Below are 26,537 nucleotides of genomic sequence, written 5' to 3'. Positions count from 1 at the left end.
AATGATAGTTGCTAACACGTATACAGCACCTCCTATGAGTCAGGCGTCAAGTGCTTTACATACATTAACTCATTTAATCCTCACATCTTAATACCTTATGAAGGAGATATTTTTAGCATCACCACCCCCATTTTACAGATAAGAACACTGAGGCACAGTTCAGAGACTCATCAGAGGTGACGAGGTTTGGAGGGGATTTGACAGCAGGTAACTGGTTTCCATGTTCATTCTCTTCCTATTTCTATTCCTTAGGTAATTATTGCTCCAGTCACTGCCACATTTCCCCATGGTCCTCGTCGACTGCTCTTGCCCTCATTCTAAAGGACTGTTCTCACATCATTCCCCCAAACACTGGTCTTCAGCATGCACCTCCTCCCTTTAATCCCCCTGCCCCATATAGCTTCTCTTGGTGTATCCCTCCCATTCCAACCACTGCTCTTCCCATCCGAGCTGCTGCTGTTTTTCTTAGCCCTCTTCTGAACATAACCTCTCCCAGTGTTTTTCCTCTTCCTCTTATTACTGCTTCTTCTATCACTTCTCCTAGTGAACTGTTTCTTCTTCCCCAACCCCTCTTTAGCCCTGCTACTTTTTCTCTTACCCTTTCTATTCATTCTCTTTCCTTTGTTACTTTCTCCTCTTCCTCTGATTTTTTGGGTTCATTTTCTGTGGGTTTCTAAAAGAGCTGTGAGTTCTTTGACCTTCTTCTCACGAGAGATGGGGTCTCTACCACCTCCCCTGGAACCTAGGCAGCTCACGACTGCTTTAATGGATAGAGGAGGGCGGGGAAGCAATTTGACATGATTTTTGTTGCTCGGTCATACGAGGGCAAGTGGCTTCCAACTTGGGCTGCTGTAATACTTGCTCTTGGAGCTCTGAGCTGCCACGCTGTGAGGAAGCCCAAGCCACATGGAGACACCATAGGTAGTCATTAGGGGCAACCATCCTAGCTGAACACAGACTTTTTGAGTGAAGAATGACACCAAGGAGCGAAGAACCTTCAGAAGATTCCCAGCTGTTGGGTCTCTCATCCCCATTCCATGATTTGAGTCTTCCCAGCTGAGGCCCTAGACCAGCGGTTCTCAACCTGTGGGTCACAACCCTCTTTTAACAATGAAAATACATTATGGCATTAGGAAGGTTGAGAACCACTGCACATTATGAAGCTGAGACAACCCTTCTATGCCCTCTGTGCCTGAATTTCTGACTCATAGAATTCGAGACTGTGATGATGGCTGTTTTATGACACTTAGGTTCAGAGTGGTCTGTTACGCAGCAACAGGTAACTAGAACACCCTCTTCTCATGCACCTTGTCCACGTTCTCCTGCCATGGGAAAGTTGCTGGGCTAGTACCTGGCCCTCCTAACTGGCCTCCTTTGCTGGGGTCTCCTTTCCTTAGTCCTGGTATCTTTGCCTCTCCCATCAGCAATTTCAGCCTTGTCATCCGCAGAGCAGAGGACATCCTAGCCATGGAGGCCCATCAATCAGGGTGCAGACAGGAGTGATTCACAGAGCTACTTCTGGGGAAGACTTGCTTCCTTGTCAGAAGCTCACAGCCATTAAGACAACTACTGGAGTCAGCACTCTGCAGACTCAGCCCAGAGGAAGTAGCTCTTCTCCTCCCTCACCCACCCCCCTGGGCCTGCATCCTACAGTACTAAAGTGATGATTAATTCAGGGTTAATACAGGGCAGGGTTGAGACCCATCCAGGGCTTTAGGAGCATGAATAAGTGACAGATATAGCCAATGGACTTTGTGGGCATTTCTGCCTGGGGGTGTCTTGGAGCCGGGGAGATCTGAATCCAAATGCCGGTTGTGCTACTCAGCTGTGTAACCTGTCTGAGTCCATCTTCTCATTTGTTAAATGGGGCAAATTATTCCAACCTTGCAGAATTGTTTGAGATCTAATATCATACCCTTTCCCTATACAAGTGGTGCTTCTGAAGGCCGAAGTTTAGATGGCTTCCATGACAGGACCAAGAGTTCTGGGTTCCACCACTGAGCTTTGTTTTGGAGCACAAGCACCTGACTCTGTCTCTGTTCAGCCCTGTTAGGACGTTGTAATGATCCCTAGTGTGTAGATGGAGAGTCAGAGGCTCAAAGAGATAAAATGATTTGCCCAAGAACATACGGGCAAAAACTAAAACATCTAGAACCCACGACAGAGATCCGAGCAGGATCCAAGCTTGCTGCCCTCCTACCGCTCACCGGAGGAGGCTGAGTGTCTCTGCACTGGCCACCAGGGTATATTTCTGCCCCCACCCCCTCCCCTGCTATTCACCAGCAAGACCCTTTGCGGCACACAGCCTGACTTGACTGAGTGGGGCGGAGGCAGCCTTCAGTGACGTCTAAACACTTTTCATACTGTAAAACTCTATTTTAAAACTTTAACTTATTTTTAGATGGATAATGCATTTCTGGGGGTCAAAATTTTGAAAGGCACAAAAGGATATTCAATAGAGGAAATGAGTCTCTCCTACCTGCCCCCGGCCACATGATTCCTCTGCTGGAAGGAAGCAGTGTTTCCTGCCTTGAAGTGATTTTCCACATATTCTGAGCAAATACAAATGTACAGCTTCCCCCCCCTTCATTCTGCACACTTTATAAGTGCTGTTTTTCACTTTGCTTTTATCACTGAATGCATCTCAGAAATAGCTTCTCATGGGTACACAGAGAATGACATCCTCTTGTTAAAGGCTGTATAGTACACCCTGGTCTGGATTTCACACGCAGACACACTCCCAAACACACACAGTCCCAGGCCCTTGGAGAAAGCAAATCTGACTTCTGAGGATAGGAGCTCCCACCTGTTCCCCAGCTTTTGAGACCTGGTGAGCTCCACAGCTGTCAGTCTGGTGGGGTCATTAGGTGCTGTGGGCGAAGCCTCCCCACACACAGCCTTTTCTGTGAGTCCACCCACAAGCTTTGCCCTCTCTGAGCCTCTTTTGCCTCATCAACAAGAGGCAACTCTAAGGTCTTCCTCCCAGGACAGGGGTGAAGAGACCCCTCAGGAAGAGGGTCCCGAGGATTCCTTTTTCCTCCTGCAGGCCTGCTGCCGAGGGACACTCACTCGTCCATATTCCCATTTATTAACTCACTCATTCATTCATGGATTCATTCGTTCATTCACTAATTCGCGGCGATTCCTGATTTGTATGAGTAGGAGGGCACTGGGTGGGAGAGATTGGCGACGGTGTATGAAGGGCGGGTTGGAGGTTAGCCGTGGCGCGAGATGGCTCCGGCTCCTTCGGGCTCCTCTCAGGCACCCCTCCCCGCTCCGACACTCGCCGGGACCCGCCTCCCCGCCTCCCGCGCCCCGAAAAGCGCGCGCTCTGGGAGCGCAGCTGCTCAGCCGCCGGCTCGGGAGCCGGAGCCGAGCGCCTGGCTGCGGCCCCGACATCCCCCACCCTCGGCGGCCGCCCATGCCCGCGACGCCCCGGGCCCCGGGCCCTCCCCAGCGCTGCGCTGCGCCGCCTGGCTCGGCGGGGGCGGGGCTGGGGCCGGGCTGGCGAGGCCGGGCCGGGCCGCAGGGCGGCCGCGGGGATGCGGGGCTGGCGGAGGAACCTAGCGCTCTGCCTGCAGCGGCTGCCGGACGAAGGTAGGACGCAGCCGCTGCCCGGCCGGGGAAGACCGGAGCGGCGCGGGGCGTGGAGCGTGGACCCGGGGCTGAGCTGACCGGGGGCGCACACGCCCGGGGCGCCTGGGGAGGGTCCCCACGGGAGGTGAAGGGCGGACGCCGGCATCTGAGGTGCGGGAGGGGAGGCGCTCACGAAGGGGGGAGCCGAAGGATCACCGTAAGACGCACGGTACAGAACGGAGCCTGGTCCCGGGCAGCCGGCACGGAGGCTCTACGGGACGCGCGGAGGTGGGAACCCCCGCGGGGAGACCGCAGGAGGCTGGAGCGCAGGGCCTGAAGCCCCGAGAGCGCATCCCTAGCCGGCCCAGGAGCCGGGTTTCTGGAGCGAACCCTGGCCGGCGCAGCGCCCACGTGCCTTCTCCTCCCCTCCGGCTTGCCGGGGACCGGGATGTGCGGGAGCTCACTGCGGGGGTCCTTTGGCCCCTGAGGCTGCAGGCCCTTGCGTCCAACTTTCCTGCGCGCACCCGGCGGCACCCCAGTGCGGACCCCGGAGTCCTCAGTGACTCAAAGTTGCCAAGACGCTGGGGAGGAGGGGGCGTTGCGGCCGTACTGCCCCCAGCCCCGGCCTGCCCCTGCCGCAGCGCCTGGGCCCAGCCCCCTCCACCCGGCCGCCTTGGTGGGGGGGCTGCTCCCCCGTGTACCTGTTGTCTGAACCGCTTGCCAGGGGTGCCAAGAGGAAGCAGGACCCGCGCCCGGCTCCTGACAACGGCCGAGAAAAAGTTTGGATTTGGTGTTAATAAAGAATGGCCAAAACTGCGAGTTGGGGGCCGGGTGAGGTGAAAATGGCAGCTGCTCACCCCTCTGCTCATTTTGGGGGTAACATAATGGCTGCCTTCCTGGCCCCGCATGCTGTGTGCCCAGGAGCCTGATACCTGCCCCTGCTTTTAACCTTCACAGTCTCGCCCTCAGGAGGGCGCTGTTTTTCTTTCTGCTTTGCAGGTGAGGACACTGAACCTCAGAGAGGTGAAGCCCCTTTCCCAAGGTCACACAGCCAGTAGCTGGTAGAGCTGGGACATCAACTAAAATCTGTGGGACCCACGAGCACTTGTCAGTTACCAGGACTCCCCGCCTGACCCCAAGCCTTCTTCCAGTGGGCCCCCAAGTTGAGCTTCTTTCAGTCTCATGGGAAAGTATCCATTTCCAACCCAGACCCAAAGCTCCTGTGTGGGGAATGGGGGAGGAGGAGAGGACTGGGCTAGCTGGCCCCTGCCCCTCCTGTCTTGTCCCCAGGGCCAACTAGGACCAGTTACCTCTGCCCCACTGCAGCCTATTGTGGTGAGGGCCTGGTTTAGATTCCGATCAGACCTAAGCTGGTGCCTTAGACCTTGGCAGGCTTATTCTGCCCACCTGACGGGCAGACTCTTCAACGTCCTCTGACTTGAGGTACTGCTGATGGGGCAGCTCAGGGGCACACAGGGTGCCTGGATTTCCTTCCCTAAGGTTGAAGGAACAGACAGGTGGATAGGATCGCCAACAAAGGGAGGGGTGTCTCAGAGGAGTGCCCCTACTCAAGGCAGCTGCCCCAAGGAGTGGTGTCAATTAAGCAGGAAATCTTGCTGAGCCAGGTGCCCACCACCAACCTTCAGTCTGAATGCTACACTTCAGAAAATGGGACAGCCCAGCCACAGTCATGCCCTCAGATCTTGGACAAGTCCTCGTCTCTGGGGCTCACTTTCTGTCTCTGCAAAGGGTAGGTCCTAAAAAGGATGAATGGTGCAGCACACAGCCCAGAGCAGGCTAGAAAGTGGGGGCTGTAATGTCCAGAGACAGAGGGTGCTGCTTTCTTGCCCCTGAAACCTCACACCAACGCATGTGTATGTGTGTGTGCCATGTGGATGGTGTGTGAGGTATGCCTGGAGGCTGTGGGTGGCATGTGGTTGTTCATGAGGTACAGTTGTGACAATGTATGAGGCAGGAGGCCTTGTGACACCTACAACCACTTTGTCCACCACTGGCCACATCTCTTGAGAGGAGGCTACTTTCCTCTCTTTCAGTGGTAGGAGGTGCCCCACGTTTGAGTTTTTCTTGGAAAATCTTAGTTGGGGCTGATCCTTGAGCTCAGCACTCAATCATAGGGTGGCTTGTGTTTCACCTGTACTGACGAGAAATTACTCTTTTAAAAGGACAAAATCTCTGGCTTTCTCTGGGCCACAGGCAAGTTGGTTCTGGTAGGCAGGGTCTCCAATGAGAGGCTCAGAGACGTGAGTCCAGCTTGACAACAGGCTTGTGGTGGGAGGAGGTCAGCCTAGCCAAGTGACAGGGAAAGGTGCAGAGACAGGGCCATAGACCTAGCATCTCTCAGAGAGCAGCTTCAACCAGCAGGGGAATGTTTTGAATGAAACTAGCTTCTCTACTTACCAGGTTGTGTAAGTTAAGACCTTAGGGAAGAAGAATTGAGCTTGAAGACCAGCCCCGTGTCCATTGTAGGACCCCCTGATTGCAAACTGTGTGCCCTTGGGGGTGCTATTTAATTTTTTCTAAGCTTCAGATTTTTTTAATCTACCAAGTGCGAGGGTAACCTTGCAGGAACATAGCATGAAGACTGAATGCTAACATACCCTCGCACTGTGCCCAGCACATAGTAGGTGCTCAAGAAATAGCAGTACTGTTCTGTTCTTCCTTTCTTGACCATTACATCCAGTTTAACTTCAGTGTGGAGGGAAATCATCTGGTCTATTGGTCAGTGAAGAATTCAGGGTGGATTTCTGAGTGATGAGTGGCCAACTTGAAACTTTCCACTGCTTGGGTTTGGAGGAACCTAGTAGGTTTGTGTCTACCAGGTGTCCACTTGAATCCATCACCTGTCCTAGCCCTGTGAGGTTGGCAAGAATGTGGTTATGTTCACCATAGACTTACACAGCATATAGGCCGGGGTCACTCCACTTGGGTTTTAGGATTTAAAGTAGCCGTGTTCCTCGAAGAGATGCAGCCATTCTTGCTTCATGATGCTTTTGGGTTGTGTGTGTGTGAGAGAGAGAGAAAGACATAGAAAAGAGACTCGTGCTCCATTGAACCTCCACTTAGACATTTGGGTCCTGTAGACTGTGACACATTTTCTTCCATTCATTGAAGCAAATGATTTCAGGGGACCCACTCCCTAGCCATATCCACTCCCTAGCTCTGGCTGGCCTCTGTGTGCAACCAGAAAAATAAAAGCCCTGGCTTGGCACCTGTAGTTCAGTGGGTAGGGCGTTGGCCATATATACTGGGGCTGGTGGGTTCGAACCCAGCCCAGGCCTGCTAAACAACAATGACAACTACAACAACAACAACAAGAAAAATAGCTGGGCATTGTGACGGGCGCCTGTAGTCCCAGCTACTTGGGAGGCTGAGGCAAGAGAATCGCTTAAGCCCAAGAGAGGTTGCTGTGAGCAGCACTGTACTGAGGGTGACATAATAAGACTTTGTCTCGGAAAAAAAAAAAAAAAGAAGCCATTTCTTAGCTTTAAGTTGCCCCTAGTCCCTCATGTAACAGAAGTATAAGATGCTCAGTTCTTGGGGAACATGGAGTTCAGGGCAGCAGAGAATTCCTGTCAGTGAGGCTGTCCAGCAGAGGAGGGCACTGCGACCCACTTGAGAAGGTCAGATTTCCACCAGCAGATTCTTCCCGTGGTGTGGCCTGATTAATTTTCCTCCTTGTGCTGGTTGCTCTCTAATAGACTCAGAATGTTAGCCAGGCCTCCCTGAGAAGCCATTAAGCCCAACCCTCTTATTAGGGAGATGGGGAAATACAGAAACAGCAAAAGGAAACAACTTTTTATTCATTCAACAAATATTTCTTGGGCCCTATTCTGGGTGTTGGGTATATGCTTGTGAGCGAGACAAAGACCCTGCTGGACAGAGTTTACATTCTAGAGGAGGGGACAAAGAACAAATAAACGAAGGAGTGTGAATGGGATCGTTTCAGGAAGTCACTGGTGATATGAAGCCAGCATGGGAATGTAGAGTGATGTAGAAGAGAGGCTCGGGGAAAGGAGCTTCTTCAGACAGGGTGGTGGAGGGTGGTCAGGGAAGGCCTCCCTGAGAAGGTGACTTCCAGGGGGACTAAGGAATGAAAAGGCTTTGCCATCCAAGATCAAAAGGAAGTGCGATGCCCACAGAGGGAACAGCACCTACAAAGAACGGCCCTGGACAGTGACCTGTTGGAAGAAGAGAAATAAGGATTGAGAGAGTGAGAGTGGTGAGCGATAGGTTGGAGGAGCCAGATCATTTGAGAGGCCAGGTCACTGTAGGGCCTTGATCACCAGGGGTAGGAGTGTGAATTTTATTCTGTGATGGGAGCTGTTGGCCTTGACCAAGAGCTCGGACTAGCTTTGAAGGTGATCATGGTTTTGAGTGATGGGGATGGCAGTAGGGAGCTGCATCCCAGGCAGAGGAATGGCATGATTAAAGGGGTGGAGGTGAGAAAGCTGTGGGAGATGAGGCTGCTGAAGAAGATGGGAACTAAAGGCATTGAATGACATCTTGGGGATCTGTCCAGGGTGCTGATGGGCGCACCCAGCATCTCTGCAATCATTAACTGTTAGGGGAGCATGAGAATGTGTGTGTGTGTGTGTGTGTGTGTGTGTGTCCCTGTGGTACCCAAGCTGATGTGTCCCTGGGCCGGTTACCTAGGAGACAAGAGGAAGACGATAGGGTAGCATTTGATTGGCTACTCACTCCTGCTGCTCATCTCCCTGTCAGAACTGCAGGCAGGGGTTACAAATGGTCCATGCGGGCACGCCAAATGCCGGAAGGGGAGCTGTGAATGTTCAGTGCCCAGGGTCCTCTGTGTGTGTGTGGTTGCTAGGGTGTGTGCGTGCACATCTTGAACAAAGCAGCATCTGGAGCTAATGTGCTTCCTGCTGTGAAACATCTGCTCGTTGCCTTAACTCAGGTAGTGGGGGCCTAGATAGATTTGAGGAGAACCAGCCAGACTCAGGAAGCGATCTTTTTGTTTGGTTTTAATAACTGCAATGTCAACACCGGAACTGATTTTAAATGTCTCCTCATATCTCCAAAAAAATGCAAATAAAGCTTTGAATGGCAGAAGTTATTTCCTGTGCCGTGGACCATGATGTCAGCATTCAGAATTTAATTGCTCCCCACCCCCACCCAAGCCAAGAAGGGTGGTGTAAGATTGTAGATAATGTTTTTTGTATCCTTTCTTTTAAAATAGTTTGTTTTTTCCTTCTACTCTGTGGATAAAAGGACAAGAAATCTACACTCTCTCATTTTGCTTAGAAAGGTGGTAGGGGAACAAAAACAAAACCATCAAATTGATTCCTTTGCAGTAGGCTTTCTAAAGCAGCAGCCTAAGTATGCTTAGAAATGAAAAATTTTTTTTTTTTAAATGCCACGATAAAGAGAAACAGCCTAAGGACATAGCATTCTTGGTTTCTCTTCCCCCATGCCCAGCCTCCACTTTGCAGGAGATGAAACAGCTGGAGAGGAAGGAAATGAGGGTTTCCCCTCCCACTCTTGGCTTCTCTGTCCTTGACTCAAGTTTTAGTGTGTCATGGAAGAGGCTTCTGTGCTCTTCCTTGTCATCCTAGTAAGAATTTTTCTCTGCATTGGAAAATACCATCCTGTGCCTTTCACACAGCTGCCTACTTCCCATCTCTCGCTCACCACACTGGTCAGAGGTGAAAAGATACATTGGATGGTGATTTTTACCTTTTTACACATTGTCCCTTGAGCTCCATTACTGACAGTGGAGGTCTCACACCTAAAGGCCTGCAGGGGCAAGGCAAAAGATGAGGTAAGGGGGCCCCAGGGCCTTTGCACTTGCTGTTCCCGCTGCTGAATTGATGTTCTATGGTTTACTCACTTCTTTAGATCCATGCACGTGTCTCCTCCTTGGAGACATCCTCCTAGACCATCCCATTTAAAATAGCAGTCCTTTAACCCTATAAATTCCTTATTTTCCCCAGACCTTTGTGCTACTGGACTTTGTGTTACATCCTTGTTTATAGGGTGTGATTGCACCTGTTTTATTCTCCACTATATCCCCAGTAATCAGCACATTCCCCACGATATCCCCAGTAATCAACTACTGCATTGGACACAGTAGTTGCTCAAGAGATATTCATGGACTAAGGAAGGGAAAAGAGGCCGGAGGTCAGAGTTGAACCAGAGAATTTAGGCCTTATCGGAGCCCTGGCCCAGCTACTAGATATTCTGATTTGACTAGAGAAGCTGAAAATCTAAGATTTATGTCGCAGCTCCTAGCTTTAAGAGGTTAACACCAATCCTACCAAACAAAAAACTGAATGTCAAATATATTCTGTTTCAGCTCAGGAGCCCCCAGTTTGGGGCCTCTGATATTCAAGGCCCTTTGATCAGCTGCAGTAAACTTCCCTTTCTCCTTAACTCTGCCAGAGGGGTTATTTGGTCCTAAAGGTGGGGGGCTTTAGGACCCAAACTGAGCCCCTGCACAGTGGCTGCCTTTGCCTCTAGCACCTCTCCCATCCACTTCTTCACCCAGCAAGTGTCTTTTGCTTCTAATTAGTCCCACCCCCCCACTTTCTGCCTGGCTCCTCTCTTGTTGAAGCAAAACTACGTGCTCATCTCTCCCTCACCAGATACCAAGCTGGGCAGGGACCCCATAAATGTGCGGCGCCCAGCTCAGGAGCCAGCATACAGTAGGTGCTCACTAGGTGAGCAGTGAATGAAATAAAGAAAGGAAGGGTAAGGAACCAACCTTCGTTGAGTATCTACTGTGAGGCAGGCTCTGGGCTGGCTTCATGCCCATCCTCCCCTCATGGCCCTGTGATGAAGAGGCTGAGGTAGTGACCCAGCCTGAGCTCCTGGCTTGCAGGGGCCCTCCACTGAGCCAGAAAGCCTCCCCGTGATTGTGCACAGCCCACTCCATTCTGCCATGGTCGTGGCTCTCCTGGGACCAGGCAGAGCAGTCTGGAGCTTGAAGCCAGGTGGCTGGATGGGTGTCTCAGACCACACCTTGCAGTGGAAGAGGAAGTCTGGGGCCCTTCTCGAGTTTGTGGGTGTTACCCATGGAGACTGGCTTGACCCACTGGAGCCTCCTCAGGAGAATCAGAAGATAACTCTGCCCCCAGGGAATGCTGTGTGGCTCTAGAGAACCATAGTGGAAGAGAATCTAGTGTGAAAGTGCAGGTGGCTTGTACTCGGGGAAGTTCCTTTCCTGAGAAAATGGGAGGGGTGCTGACAGAGACACTGGAGCTGGGGCTGTAACGAGAGAGTGTGAGAAGTTAGACATAATTCCACAATGCAACAGCTAACCTTTATTTAGTGTTTGCTCTATGCCAGGCTCTGCACTGAGTACTTTACATATTAACGGTTTTAATGTCATGGCAGGCCCATGAGGTGGGTACTGTTCTTAACCTCACTTTTCAGGAAACTGAGGGAGAAAGGTTAAGTGACTTGCCCAAGGGCATGAGCTGGTAAGGGGCAGAGTTGGGATTTGAACCTAGGCAGTCTGGCTTCAAACACGTAGAGGGTTAATCCCAAGAGACTGAGTCTCACCATTGTCTGGACACTCCAAATAGGTTGTCCAGGGCATCATGTCTGCTTCCAGCCTCTACCTGTCCCTCCATGCCTCCTGACTTGTCTGACCCATGTTCCCAGAGTTCAGGGCCCGGCTGAGAGAGCACCAGGGCCCCTTAGCTCCCAGCACAGACTGGGTCAGTATTTAGCAAGACAGTAAAAGAGACACTTTCTATTCTATGCTTGCTACCCAGGGAGAGGGACAGGCTAGAGTCGAGGTTGGAGGCAGAGGGAAAGAGACAGGCTATCTTATCAGAAGGTCTTGGGGACAAAGGAGTTCTAGTCTCCTCAGGTCTATTGTAGGCACAGAGAAAAGGCAGGTCGAGGGTCCCAAAAGGCAGAATTGTCCCCACTGAGAGAGGAATCCCAGCAGCTAGAGGGAAGGAGTTTCTGCTGGTCACAGTTGAGCAGGGCTGGGCTGGGCTTTGTGAGGGGGTGAGCAACTCACCTTTAGAGTGATGGAAATAGATCCTGGATGAGCATTTGCTACCTGGGATGTGGTTTGCAAGGTCTGGCTAGAATGTAGCTCGCAACTATGACCTTTGGACCTGGGTAGGATGCCTTTGGGTTGTCATAATTACTGGAGAGCCCCTGGGCTAGGCATCTCTGGCAGCTCCAGGATGGTCCTGTCCAAAGATCTCTTCACCCTAAATGCCAACAGCATCCTTGTTCAGGGACCTTGGATGCCTTTGGCCTCCAGAGAATTTGGGAATGTTGCTAGCCAGAAACTCACCCCAAAGTTGTAAGAAGGAAGGCTGGGCTGTAGGCCTGTGAACTGTGGGGTAGCATCATGGCTGGTCTGTCACCCTACACTGATGTTCAGGGTCATCCTGGAGGAATTGTAGGAAGGCGGGACCCTCTCTGAGTTTGATCCATTGATTTGTGTGTGGTGGTTCCTGTCCCTTGGCCAAAATCATATGGATGTACATGGAAAATGGCCTTAAGTTGTCCTTTTTGCCTCTTGAGTTGCTGGAGATTAGAGTAATAGTGACCTGTGATATTAGTGGCCACGGGACCCAAGACACCAAGTTGGAGGAAAGTTGGAGTGATTTTTGGAGTATTGCCCTCAGGAATGTTTTTTTTTTTTTTCCTCCATGATACAAACACTGTTCTCTCAGGAAGTAAGCCAAAAACAAAGACAAATACTGTGCTCCCTGGATGGGTCAAGGAGCGGGCAGGGGTGTCTGGAACTTGGCACCAGAGCTGTGCTGGACTGAGACTCAGTGGCTGGGGGAAGGGAAGAGGAAAATCAAGGCCAGGCTGGGCTGGATTGGGGGTGGCACTGGTTCCTAGGAGTGTCCACATGTATGTGGTGACATTGGACTGGGTCCTGGCCTACAGGTGTATGAGGCAGGGGTGTGTGTGACCAGTGGAGCGGGTGATTCTCAAGTCAGCTGGTGGCAGCATCATGGCTGCATGTCCTTTTTCTGTGAAGAGAGTCCTGCCCAGGAGCGAGGACCACAGGGTTATGGGGCTATAATTTCAAAGGGAGGAGAGCAGGCAGGGAATGAGACCACAGATAGGAAAATGGAGGCAGCAGCCCCACCCTTGTGCTAGGGCCCCCCTAGGAGCTGGTGGAAACCTTGCTGTCGGGCACCTGGGTGCCTGGAACTTCATGTCTGGCATGTAACACCCCCACCAGTGCTGGGCATTGAGGCAGAGATAGCCACAGCTGGCTCACAGATGGGTCTTGTTTGACCCTGACAGTGGGCTAAAAACATTAGTTGAGTTCACATAAAAAATTTAGATGTACAGCTTTCTGCAGAAGATACGGCAACCCTGGGATTGCATTTCTGCTGTCTCCTGTGGGACACCTTACCGCACTCCCTACCCAGCCTGTTTATACACTTGATTTTCCACTTAGCCCTCAGAGGCTTTTGTGTTTGACACCTTGAACTTACCCACTAAACGAATTTGAGCTTCTTTCTCTTTGGCCTGCTGAAAGGTTTTTCAGCAAGTGTGATGTCTTTAGAAAGCTCCACTGGCTGCTGGGGTTGGCAGGCTGGTGGAAGCAGGGAGCCCCCTAAGATGACTGGTCTAAGATGAATGTTAGGAGGATTTGCTTGGCACTTTTGGCCACCTTATTTACACTCTACTCCTTGTAACAACCTGCAAGGCCGGTTGTCAACCTTATCAGATAAGGAGATGGACGCCCTGAATGCAGACGCCATGAAGGAAAAGATTGGAAAATTGGAACATAAAAATTAAAAGGTTTTGTATAATAAAAGGAACCCATTTCTAAGGTTCAAAGACAAGCCAGAGACCAAAAAAATAATATCCTGAGTACACAAAGTTCTGCATGTCACTGAGAAAGGGGAGCCATCTCGGAGGATGGAGACAGGGCTGAGCAGCAAGTGACTGGAGGAGAAACACAAACGGGCAGAGCCATGGCCAACCTCACCACCTCAGGGGGTTACTCATTAGCATTAGGAAAGCACAGGAACAACAGCAAAGTGTCAGTTTTAAACGCTGCAGCCTCTAGTGTTGGTGAGAGTATGGGGAAACAGAGGCTGACTTCTGGCACAAGCAGGTAGAGCCGTGGTGGGGGACACTTTGACAGTTTTCTGGCCATATGGAAAGTGGTGATGCCATTAGTTCCAGCCATCCTCTTGCCAAATGTCAATTCTAGAAAAGAATCTATCATAGATGCATAAGGCAATGTGGACAAGGATATTTGTTGCAGTGTTAATGAAAAGAAAAAGAATAAACTAATTGTCTGTCTGTAGGGGCCTGGCACAAGATCTCAGGGTCACAAGGTTCAGTTAAAACCCTCAGAACATGTCAGTGAAGTCTTCAACCTCTGTCTTGAATCTGCCAAGTCCCCACCTCTCCCGTGGTAGGGAACCACTATTATCCGTTTCTAGCATATCCTTCTAGAAATTTCCTCTGTCTATATAACTGAGTGCATATGTTCCCCTCTCTTTTTTTTTGTAGAGACAGAGTCTCACTTTATGGCCCTTGGTAGAGTGCCGTGGCCTCACACAGCTCACAGCAACCTCCAACTCCTGGGCTTAAGCGATTCTCTTGCCTCAGCCTCCCGAGTAGCTGGGACTACAGGCGCCCGCCACAACGCCCGGCTATTTTTTGGTTGCAGTTTGGCTGGGGCCGGGTTTGAACCCACCACCCTTGGTATATGGGGCTGGCGCCTTACTGACTGAGCCACAGGTGCCGCCCTCCCCTCTCTTTTTTTGATGACAGAGTCTCTCTCTGTCACCCCAGCTGAAGTGCAGTGGCACCATCATAGCTCAAAGCACCTTCAAATTCCTGAATTCATGTGATTCTTCTGTCTCAGCCTCCTAAGTAGCTGGGACTACAGGCCCCTGCCACCACACCTAGATAATTTTTCTGTTTTTGGTGAAGACCGGGTCTTGCTCTTGCTCAGGCTGGTCTCAAACTCATGAGCTCAAGTGATCCTCCCACTTCAGCCTCCCAGAGTGCTGGGATTACAGGCCTGAGCCAGTGCGCCTGGCCCTCTCCCCCTTTTATATAACATGCACTTCTGCACTCTGCTCTTTTATTGAGAGACATACTGTATACAATGATGAGTAATTAAAACATTTGTACTTTTTTTTTTTTTTTTGCAGTTTTGGCTGGGGCGGGCTTGAACCCGCCATACCTGGTATATGGGGCTGGCACCCTGCTCCTTGAGCCACAGGCACTGCCCAAAACATTTGTACTTTTTGAAGCACATCATGAACAGATCACCAACACATCCGTCCTCTGTGGATGATGACCAAACCATCACCAAAATGGCTGTCTGATTTATGCTCTCTCTTAGATTTGTGTAATTTCTTTTTTTAGAGACAGAGTCTCACTTTATGGCCCTCGGTAGAGTGCCGAGGCATCACAGCTCACAGCAACCTCCAAATCCTCAGCTCAAGTGATTCTTTTGCCTCAGCCTCCCAAGTACCTGGGACTACAGGTGCCCGATAGAATGCCTGGCTATTTTTTTTGTTGCAGTTTGGCCAAGGCTTGGTTTGAACCCACCACCCTCAGTATATGGGGCCAGTGCCCTAGCCACTTAGCCACAGGCGCTGCCCAGATTTGTGTAATTTCACAACAAGGATAAAGACTTCAGATGGTTTTACTTGTTCGAGTTCCAAGTAAGCAGGTGGCTTTGGTTCTGCCTCAGACCTGTCTTCCTGGAGACTGTAGCCCAGAGGAGACGGATGGAGGCAGTGGAATGGGCCAGCCACAGTGATGGACAGATGTAGAGATTGGATGACACTGTGGGTTTTCTGTCTGGAATTTCCCATGGTCTGGGGGATTATACTAATGCTTTTCACTGAGCAGGGAAAGTTCAGGCGCAGGTTTTGGGGGGCCAAGTATGAGGGGCTTGCCAGGATGGACAGCCCTGGGAGCTGGAAGTCAGCAAGGAACTTGCAGCCCCATTGGGGAATCCCATTTGGTGGGGGGAGCCCTTCAAACAACCACTTTTCAACCAAATGAACAAATGCTTCCCATCGCCCATCTGAGGAAAGTAATTTATTCTAGGGTGAGAAATGAATTCTCCTAGGAAGCTTCCCTTCCAGAGACATTGGAGCCTTAAATTTACTACTTGCCTTCTGTGCTGACGGAACTGAGCCTCAAGATTTATATCTAGGGGTCTATGGGCAGCTGGCTCTGGGTTGGCGGGAGTCCTGGAGAGCAGGCAGGCAATGCTGCTATACTTTACAGTGGGGCTGGGCCTGGGAGGGTGCAAATCAGTAGCCTCCTGGCCCTCGAGCGGGTGGAAAGGAGCTCAAGGGGTGATGCCTCCTGAGACAGCAGGAAGGCCCCTCCCTCAGAGACCTCTTGGTTTAGCTCTCTTGGGTTCTAAGTGGGAAGACGGTTTCCAGAGAGAGAGAGAGACAAGGTGGCTCAGGGACCCCCAGGAAGGCCAGTGTTGCTCACACCCAAGGAGTCAGATTCTGGTTTGAGTGATTTGCTTTTCACTTGATTTTGTTTCTTCTAAGTTAAACCAGGCTGACCTGCGCCCTTTCTAAACAACTTTCAATTGAATGCCAGCAATTTACTGGGGACAGAGCAGTGATTCAATCCTCGACAGACCCAGGTAGAGGCCTCCCCAATGGGGTGCAGGAGCCATACCCAGAATAGTCTCCTAAAGAGGAAGATGGAAGAAAACACAAGGAGTTTCCATTTACATTTATTTTCTATCACACTTTAATCTTTTTCTATTTTTCCACATGTTGTATAATGTGCATGATATACAAATATAGTCATGCATGGATATTTATTAATAATATATATATGTTACTGCGGAGGGATGCACATTTTTTACAGATGGGGTGCAAGATCAAAAAGTTCTGGGGACTACTCCCTGTCCACCCGTTGGGAGTATAGTAGTTGAGAAAGTCCACTCTCCCAAGTGGACTCTCTTGGGAGAGTATAGGGCACCAAACATTTATTGAGCATGTATTATGTAAGGAGCCCAGAGGCTGGATCCCTGCAAAAGAGTGGAGGCAGGGAAGGTTGGCCCTGCTTTATGATGAGAACGGAGCTCAGAGCAGAGACGAGATTTGTCCTGCTTAGCACCTGAGTTGGGAATAGGCTCTCATTCTTCCTGTTGGCCAGTTTCTTGATTCTTCCTTTGTCTTCATTTATAAATTAAAAAAAAAAAACTTATAAAAGTCTTGTTGGACATTTAGATTATTTTTAATAATTAAGTCCAGCAACGTCAATAAACAAAGGCATTACAATATTCCCACTTCTCCATTCAGAACTGAAATGTATGCACTTCTCTGGTCTCCTACAGAACTGAAACGTAAGCACTTCTTTGGTCTGGGCTATCTTTAAAAAACAAAACAAAACAGTAGCCTTTTAAATTAAGTGACTTTCTCAAATATGTAATTGTCGCTAAATGTAGATCATTTTGAAAATAAAGAACAAGAAGAAAACTAAAATCATCCTCCACCGACCCACTCCCCAGGGCCGATCTGTGTACCTCCCTCCAGTCTTTTATCTGGCATCATACCACACTTAACCACTTTCTGTTTTGCTTATTCTTCATTTGGCTTTATAGGGTCAGCATTTTCCTGGATTATTAAAAGCCATCGTAGTTGCAGAATGCCACGTCGAGTGGCCATTCCTAGCATGGTTTATTTACCTGTTCTCCTATGGTTGGGCATCAAATTCTAGACTTTTGCTTTTATAAATAAGGCTGCAGTTAAGACTCAGCTTTTCTGCGGTTGTCATCAAGCTGGAATGCAATTCTGCGTAGGCTTTCCCCCCGGCGATGTTATTTCTTACACCTGTCATTTTTAATGGCCACATAATCTCCTGGAGTGTTGCCATTCCTCATGTTCTAGGCCATTTCTCCCTCCCTCCATGTCCTGCAAGGCCTCTCCACTCTCTCTGGGAAGCTCTCCCAACCCCAGCACCTTTGATCCAAGGAACTGACCTCAGAGGGTAGGGAAGGTTGTGGTCACCATTGCCTGGACCCCAGGCTCTGCTGCCTCCCTCCCGCTTCCCTTCCATTCCTGGCACTCAGACTCACCCGGCACTTCCATTCCTGGCATTCATTCCACAGTTGTTTAACTAGCAGGTGCTGGTCACTGTTTGGATGGTGAGGGGACAATAGTGAACAAGACTGAGTCTTTGCCCTTGTGGAGCAAGGGACGTGTCCAATAAACAGGTGGATGAATTAATTAGAGTTCACAGAGGGAGAAGTGCTGCTTGGAAGACAGGGGTAGGGGCTGAGATGATGGAGGATGATGAAGTGGTCAGGGAGGGCCTTGTAGGGGAGGTGACATTTGTCCTGGGGCAAACCAGGGGAAGACCTGGAAGAAGAGTGATGCAGGGGGGGGAGAAGTGCACGAGCAAAGGCCCTGGGGCAGGAGTACACCTGGTGTGTTAGAGGAGTGAAGACAGTGTAGCTGCCATCAGTGAAGGAGCAGAGAGTGGAATGAGATGAGGCCAAGGGGTCAGCATGACCTGCAGGCCAGGGGAAGGAGTTTGGCTTCCATCTGGGAGTCACAGGAAGCCATTCAGGGGGCTGACGTAGGAAATGATTTTTCACTCCCATGACTTTGCCCTGCTGTTCCCTTTCTGTTTTCTTTTAGGCTCAGGGAACCCTCCGTTTCCTTATCTGTAAAAGGGGAATAATAATAGGGAGGTGGGGAAGGTTAAATGAGCCTGTTTGGCATCTGGTCTAGTGCATGGTGTGTGCTTGGCGGCCAGCGGGTGTGCTGCTGCCCGTAAGAGGCAGAGCACTGAGGTTTGCTGGCTGCACAGTGCCGGGCGGGCTGTTCTCTCGCCTCTTTCAAGCCCGACCTGCCCCCTTCTTGTTGTAGCTCACACCTATTCCCTCTGCTAGTTACCTGGGACAAGGTGGCTCTGGCACCTATAATGCTTCCTCACCCCCACATCCCTGCTCCCTCAGTCCCAGAAATAGGACCTAATGGGCCTTGTGTTTGCTCTGGACTGTCCCTAGATGTCTCTCAGAGCTCTTGAGAGGCTATGTGGACCCCTAGGGGAGGCTCACAAAGATGTTAAATCAAACACCTTTAAAAAGGATATTTTATCTTGAAATCTCTATAATGTCTGTTTGAAGGGGTGTGTGAGTGCCCTGCCTTAGCCCCCGCCCTGCAGGCACCCTTGAGGGAGATAGCAGGTGGCCCCTTGGGGAAAATCAATAGCATTTGCATTGGATTCTGCACTTAATGTAATGAAAAGGCCCTGCAGGGAGGCGGAGGCAGCCAGGCAGTGAGGCAAGGCCTGTGGGCTGTGGACAGGAGTGATTCAAGGGAAGATTTATGGTGGTTCATAAAAGATTCAGATCCAAGCTGAGCTTGGATGGTGCTGGGCTCTGTGCCCTGGGCTCCTTTTCTGCAGCCTGAGAGGCAGGTAGTCTGGGGCTCCCCATGGCTGTCATTACTGTGTGACCCTGGGCAAGTCACAGCCCCTCTTTGGGCTCTTCACATGAGACATCCTGGTTCCCCTCTTCCTTGTTTGGCTCCAGACTCCCACCAGACATGTGTTTTACAAGCATTTCCACATCTGTGAGATCCTCTTTCTTGCAGCCTGCACCCCTCCCCAAAGTTGTTTTTCTACTTTACAGAAGAGGAAACTGAGTCTCTGAGGGGTCCACAGATGTGTGCAGAGTCACACAGCAAGTCTAGGGGTAGTGAGGGGGCTGTGTGGCCCCTTCAGGGAGTCAGAGCCTCCGTAGTGGGCTTGAAGGGCACTCAGGATTTGGATAGGTGGGGACTTGGTTTTCCACCCAGCCCCATATGGAGTCTGTGCTGTTGTGTTTTGTTTTCCCTTTCAATAGAGAAGGGCCGGGAGAGAAAGGGACCAACCTGGGTCCCATAGCAACTAGTGCTTTTGCTGTAACATGGTTACCTCCTGGACCGGCCTTTCTCCTCCTCCCCTGGCTTGAGCTGAGCTCCTCCGCTCTCTGGCTGTGTTACCCTGGACAAGTGATCTGACTTCTCTGAGCCTTAGTGTTTTCATCTATGAAGTGAGGATGACAGTACGCCCATCTTTCAGGGTTTCTGGGAGGATCGGATACTGGCAAATGGCCTAGAATAGTACCCAGCATCCATTTCCTCTCAGAAAAATTCTAATTCCAGAGCAGCTCAAACCCTGGAGGAAACCCTACTAGAAAGAGTGCCTTCTTTTTACAGATCTCGGGCTTTGCTGGTGTGGCCCCTCCCGAAGAAGAGGCGGAAGGCGAGAACTTGGCGTAGGCTGTTGTTGCAGATGGCAGGCAGCTAATTTATTTACCTCTTCCTAATAAATATGCACGGTACATAAATAAAATATCACACTTGTACCACTCCACCCGCATGCAGGCAGGCAGTGACAGTCGGCAGCGTAGGTTAGAAGCAGGCTTCTGTGAGCATGTGGAGTCTGGCAAGAGCACTAACGAGCTAATTATTCCTGCTTTAACCTAATTTCTTTCCACACATCCAGCAGCACTCAGAATTCCCAGTTAGAAGGCAGTGGGCTTCCCCTCCCAGCCTTCTGGCCTCCCGGTCTCCCAGCTGAGCTGCAGGGAAGGAAGGCCCAAGTAGCTTTTGATCCCCTTGCAACTGGGTGAGACTGGACTGGACTGCCCTGGGAGGTGGCAGGCTCCCCATTAAGGGTGCTGCCGAAAGGGTTTCTGTTCTAGGTGGGGATTATACTAAGAGACTCTTGGGACATATCTTTTTTTTTTTTTTTTTTATTGTTGGGGATTCATTGAGGGTACAATAAGCCAGGTTACACTGATGGCATTTGTTAGGTAAAGTCCCTCTTGCAATCATGTCTTGCCCCCATAAAGTGTGACACACACTAAGGCCCCACCCTCCTCCCTCCATCCCTCTTTCTGCTTCCCCCCCCATAACCTTAATTGTCATTAATTGTCCTCATATCAAGATTGAGTACATAGGATTCATGCTTCTCCATTTTTGACGTCTCTGGAGAACGTCTGACCGCTGAGGTGGTCTCACTCTTGCGAAGTTGATCTGCTTCCAGTCCATGTGCTGGCCTCTTGGCAGGGCCCCCAGCCTGCGCGTTCCCCACACTGAAGTCAGTTCTCCCCTGCTTCTCTCACTTAACTCATCGGGCAGCTGGGAAATCCAGTTGCAAGACAGAGTAACAATTCAGGGAACTACTGCCTTCAGAGCTAAAAGAAGCACAGAGAAGGTTGGGGAGCAGGGGCAGCCTGCGGAGTCAGAAAGACCTCTACTCAGGCTCAGCCATTGTCTCTGAGGCTTTGGACAAGTTGCCCAACTTCTCTGAGTCTCAGTGCTGTCATCTGTGAAATGGGCACAGTGTTGATATCTACCTAATATGGGGTTGTAAAACTTGTTCATTCATTGACTCAACACATGTTTACTGAGCAGCTACTAAGTGTCAGGCACTGCCTTAGGCCCTGGGGATACAGTAGTAACTCAGACAGACCAGGACTTTGCTGTGATGGATCTTAAATTGTAGGGGGGAAGCCAGCCAAGCACTGTGTCAACAAACATGTGCCTGCTGATGGCGGGTCTTGGAACAACCATAAATGAGGTGGAATCGGTATAGAGAGGGAGGCTCCTCTGAGTGGAGGTGCGCAGGGAAGGCCTCCTGAACAATAAGAAGAAGCCAGTTCTGCAAAGAACTGCACAGGCAGAGGAAACAGCAAATGCAAAGGCCCTGAGGTGCCAACAAGTTCCGCATGTTCAGGGAAGGCCCGGTGGCTGCAGCAGAGATAAAGTAGGTGACAATCTGGCACCGTTTTTGACGCGAGATAAGTACTTGTTGGCCCTCCCTTTCTCCTTCCTCCTGCCCTTGTGCTTTCCCACCCTCCCTGGTCTGTGCTGGAATCCTTCCTATAATCTAGGAGTGAGAGTCAGAGATTTCTAAAATATCCAGGCCGGAGAAACTCTGTAACTTGTACTGAGATCGCTTTTGGACCCATTTGAGTGTGCCTAACCCCTGTGGGTGGCCTCTGGCCTTACCCTGTGCCTACCTGGCAGCTGCATTTAGCACATATTCAAAATATATAAAAAAAAAAAACTCCTATAAGCTAACAATAAAAAGACAACTTAATAGAAAATTGGGCCAGAGACTTGAGCTGGTGTTTTACAGAGAAGGATAGCAAAGTGGCCAGTGAATGTATGAAAAGGTGTTAAGTGGCATCTCCCATGGAAAATGGAAATTAAAAGCATAGTGGATACCAGCCAGGGGAGCCGGCATTAAAAACTCTTACAATACCAAGTTGTTTGCATGGAGCAAGTGGAGCTGTGGGACACCTCAGGAGTCCCTGAAAGTTATTTTCCCCTGGCCAGCATCTGTCTCTGTCCCACAGCCTGTTTCCCTGGCAGCTCTGCTGCCATATCCCTTCTCTCACTTCTCTCTCCCTTCTGACAGTCATGGGAAACCTCTGCAGGGTCTTACACAGGAGCCAACATGGGATCTTTCCCCTGTTGTCCTGCTCCTCAGCTCTGCTTCCAAGCTTGCAAACACCAGTGTCCCAGACAGAGGCCAGGCAAACCCTATCAGTTGACCCACAGCCACTGTCTTTTCCTCCCAAGGAGCCACAGCAGGTGGGCAGCGTTTGGTTATAAGTGACAGAAACCCAACCCCAACTGCCCAAGTAAGAAAGAGACCTTCTTTTATTTATTTTTGATTTTTTAATTTTTTTTTTAGAAATAGTCTCACTTTATTGCCCTCGGTAGAGTGCTGTGGCGTCACAGCTCACAGCAACCTCCAATTCCTGGGCTTAGGCGATTCTCTTGCCTCAGCCTTCCAAGTACAGATGCCTGCCACAATGCCCGGCTATTTTTGGTTGCAGTTTAGCCAGGGCTGAGTTCGAATCTGCCACCCTTGGTAGATGGGACCTGTGCCCTACCCACTGAGCCAGAGGCGCTGCCCAGTGACTACCCAGCTTTAGGGAGGGCTGCAGCAGCAGCTCAAGAGGTGACATCGGAGCCTGGTCTCTCTGTTCCTTGCCTCTATCTGCTGCTGGCTTTGCTTTGGGCCGACTCTCCACACTCATATCATTCCACCTTCTGGTGGAAGAAGAATTCACAGATGGCCACAGCAAGAGTCCAGGGGCCATCTCCCACAGTGTGGGGCCACATGCCAGTTCTCAGCCGGGCGCTGTCACCTAGAGAATGGACCACTCTGATCAGCTAGACCTGGCTCATGTCAGAAGCGAGATCAGTCCCAGCACAGGGATAGAAGGTGGGGGAGGGGACTCCTAGGAGCAAAGTCTGAATTTTGTTATCAGCAGGGGGTCTGTGTGCTGGATGGGCAGAAACAACATGTCCTCTATGGGGCCTCAGGTCATTTGCATGAACAGAAGGGGGCTCCAAGAGTGGATGAGTCCACATTCTCCAGAGAAACAGCTAATCCATCCATCTATCCATCCATTGATTGATCAATCATGTCTGCATATCTCTATCAATCATTATGTCTATTGAGAAAGAGAGAGAGATCGATTTTGAGGAATTGGCCCAGGCGATTGCGGAGCTGACAATCAGAAATCTGTGGGCAGGCTCAAGCAGGGTTTCCATGTTGCAGTTTTGAGGACAATTCCTTCTTTAGAGAAACTCAGTCTTTGCTAGTAAGGCCTTCTGCCAGTTGGATGACGCCCACCCACATTATGAAAGTAATCTGCTTTATTCAAAGTCTCCCTGGTGTAAATGTAATCACATCTAAAAAAAAGTCCTTGACAGCCACATTCAGACTTGTGTTTAGCTGGGCACCAAAGTATGGCCAAGTTGGCACATAAAATAAACTCTCACAAGGAGGCAAAGCTGCCCATCCAACACCATGAGGCAGTTTAAAGATTTGCTGTCCCCTTCTTACTTAAGGCTGGGAGGAATCACTTAGGGAGGGGCAGAAGAGGGGGCTCTGCAGAGGGACAGCAGGGAGAGCCATCTGGGGCTTCCAGGACGTGGACACAGTTGGCTTTCCACGGACCATTCATCAGTGAGGGTTACCTCAGCATCTGCTCTGGGTGTGGGGAGTGGAAGTGGCCAGACCCAGCCCCTACCCCAAGGGACCCCTGCATCTAGCCTGAAGTCTGCAGCTCTCTGAGTGCTCTGGCAGTAGGTGATTTAACCATCAACTGCTGTACCAAAAGAAGGGGCTGGCGGCACTAACACGAGAGCCACAGAGAGATGGACAGGCTCGCCCCATTGCCTGGGGTGGCACCACGCACAGCCCAGGGGGCCCTCCCCAGCGTGGCATGGGAGGACATGGGCTAATGCAGAAGCTGTTCCCCTCTCCCTGTTGGTGACATGCTGGACAGTGACAGCTGAGGAGCACCCAGTGCGTGCCCACTGTTCAGCCCAGAGCCACACTAAGAGGAAAACGCCTGGAACTGAGGCTCAGAGAGGGAGGCACTTTGTCCCAGGCAGGGGGCAGAGCGGGTTGTGAGGGTGGGAGACCGAATTCCAGCCTGGACCGGGGTGACCAGAGCCTTGCCCTTCTTAACCTGAACAGGGAAGTGTTGTGCCCAACTTGTGCTCCCTACTAGCTATAAAACGCTTTCCAGTGTGACAGAGTTCCTGCATGGTCATGGTCTTGTCTGATCACATACGAGCCCCATGCGGTTGGCAGGAGAGTTGTCTCAGGATCATTTTTTACAGAATTAACTTTATTGAAGCATAACGAACATGTAATAAAATGCACTCATTTCAGCGCATGGTATGGTAAGTTTTGACAAATGTCTATATTTGTGTAACCACAAAACCAATTAAGGTAGGTTTAGAACATTCCCGACAGATCCAGGCCACCACTGATCTTCCTTAATAGACTGTATGTTCGATTTGTCTTTTTAAGAATTTCATAATACAGGCCAGGTATGGTGGCACGCCTGTAATCCCAGCACTCTGGGAGGCTGAGGCAGGTAGATTCCTTGAGCTCACAAGTTCGAGACCAGCCTGAGCAGGAGTGAGATCGTGTCTCTACTAATAATAGAAAAATTAGCTGGGCATTGTGGTAGGCACCTGTAGTTCCTAGCTACTCGAGAGGCTGAGGCAAGAGGATCTCTTGAGCCCAAGAGACTGAGGTTGTTGTGAGCTATAGTAACACCATGCCACTCTACCCAGGGCAACAGAGTGAGACTTCATCTCAAAAAAAAAAAAGTTTCAGATACATATATATATAGTCTTTTGTCATGGGCGTCTGTCATTCCGCCTATTTTGAGGTCAGTACTTTGTTCTTCCAGGGAGGGGCTGTGCCTGACCATCCGCTTGGTAGTGGGTGTTGGCTGGTTTCTGGTTTGGGGCAGCTGTGACTGAAGCCACCCTGAACACTCACACGTAAGCACTGTGTGAATATGCCTTTCCATTTCTCTTGGCTCAGTACCTAGGAGCAGGATTGTGGGGTTGCATGCTAACTGTGTGTGTAATGTTTTATAAGAAACTGTCAGGCTTACTTTATGGAGAGGAAACTGAAGGTCAGAAAGAGAAAGCAGCTGGCCTGGGGCACCAAGTGTACAGACAGTCCAGCCCAGAGCTCTTCTATCTCAGTGTTGACTCACTTGACAGATAAGAGAAAAACCCATTCACTGTTCTTACTAGCACCTATATAGGCACAGCAATCCTGTGAGATAAATTATAAGGCTATCCCTATTTCCCAAAGAACTGGGGCTTAGAGAGGCATTGTGACTTGCCCAGGCTCATCAGCTGTGACGGTGTAGCCAAGACCCAGGTCACTGTGCTGGAGGTCTTTGAAGCTCCTTAACTAAAGAAGCAGAAAACACAAGACACACTCCCCTAGCCCTCGGGGATGACACTCCCAGTTGGTCACCACACCCATTCCCATAGACACAGCCTCTTTTTTAACTAGGAGCTCCAGGTAGTCACTTGCAATGGGTTGGAGATGGCAGGCAGAAGATCAGCCAAAGCCAGCCCTTGTCAACCTCAGAGTGTGAGTCTGGCCAGCAGAAGAGGGGTCCCTCACTGGCCCGAAGGCTGAGCCAGGGACCTCCAGCTTAGATCCTCTTCATGCAACAGGCCCTGTGGTGAGGATGGGGGGTGGGCCCCTGTTCTGTTGAGAGAGAAGCCAGAGCTAGGAGGGTTTGCACTGCCCTTAGCCAGGCCAAGGGGCACTATTTAAACATCTGTGTGCCACGGGCCCTGGTTAATGGCTTATACAGAGGACCCCCCCACCTCGCAAGTACTTGGCTCTGACTGAGGGCTGGGCTTGGTTTTACTTGGGCCTGAGGTGTTGTGGTTTAGTCAATATCTTTCCAGAGGTAATGTCTGCTAGGAGAAAATCTGGGTGACCTTTTATTTTCTTTCCATAAAGCTGTTCTGAGCAATTGAATGAGCAAGCTTGAGCAGAGTGTCCAGAGCAGAAGGGCCTTCCAGGCTGGGGCAACTGCCTGCAGGTGGGAATGTCCAGTTTAGGACTGAGGAGGAGGGAGGGCAATGGTGTCCAGTAACGAGCCTGGACTCTGCCATTTGACTCTGCCAAGTGGCCGGGAGCTAAGCTGTCCTTTTGTGTCTCTTCTTTGTCTTGTATCTTTCTGTCTCTTTCTCTTTGTCTTCTGTCTCCTTTTCTTTTTCTGCCTCACAGACGTATTTTAATTTCTCCTGGGTTTCTTAGAAAGAGACATGGACCATTTATCTTGTATCCAATTCATCATGAACGTCACTGATCAACACAAGATAAAACTGACATGGGCTAAAACTGTGCATAGTAAAAATAGTTATTGATCTAAAAATTAACAGATGAATCAAATCTTCATGTGAACATTAGGTTCTTCAAAAATTTGGCCTGAGAGAATTGGAGTTGACAGAAATATTGCCCAGGAAGGGAACTCCACAGCAATCTGTAGTTGGTGTGGGAGCTAGGGGCAAAGAAACTGATGAATTGAGTCTTCATTATAAATTTTAATTAGGAAAGGCCTGGTCTCAATGAAATCAATCTTAATAAAGGAAATGAAAGTGAAAAAACTTGGAAGTGGCTGA

The 26,537-nt window shown here is 50.3% G+C and overlaps 1 protein-coding gene across 6 annotated transcripts in view; it reads left to right on the top strand.

Annotated features, from left to right (window-relative positions):
- The first annotated feature begins 3,489 nt into the window (after positions 1 to 3,489).
- GRIP2 (glutamate receptor interacting protein 2) overlaps positions 3,490 to 26,537 on the top strand; it is a 106,627-nt gene continuing 83,579 nt past the window's right edge. For all 6 annotated transcript variants that reach the window (XM_053600155.1, XM_053600151.1, XM_053600153.1 and 3 more), the window contains exon 1: positions 3,490 to 3,597. In XM_053600155.1, the coding sequence (XP_053456130.1) occupies positions 3,543 to 3,597 (55 nt within the window). In that variant the 5' untranslated portion in view covers positions 3,490 to 3,542. The remainder of the gene's footprint in view (positions 3,598 to 26,537) is intronic.

This window comes from Nycticebus coucang, chromosome 8, assembly GCF_027406575.1.
Source record: "Nycticebus coucang isolate mNycCou1 chromosome 8, mNycCou1.pri, whole genome shotgun sequence".
NCBI classification, from domain to species: domain Eukaryota; kingdom Metazoa; phylum Chordata; class Mammalia; order Primates; family Lorisidae; genus Nycticebus; species Nycticebus coucang.
This window is presented reverse-complemented; position numbering and strand designations above follow the sequence as displayed.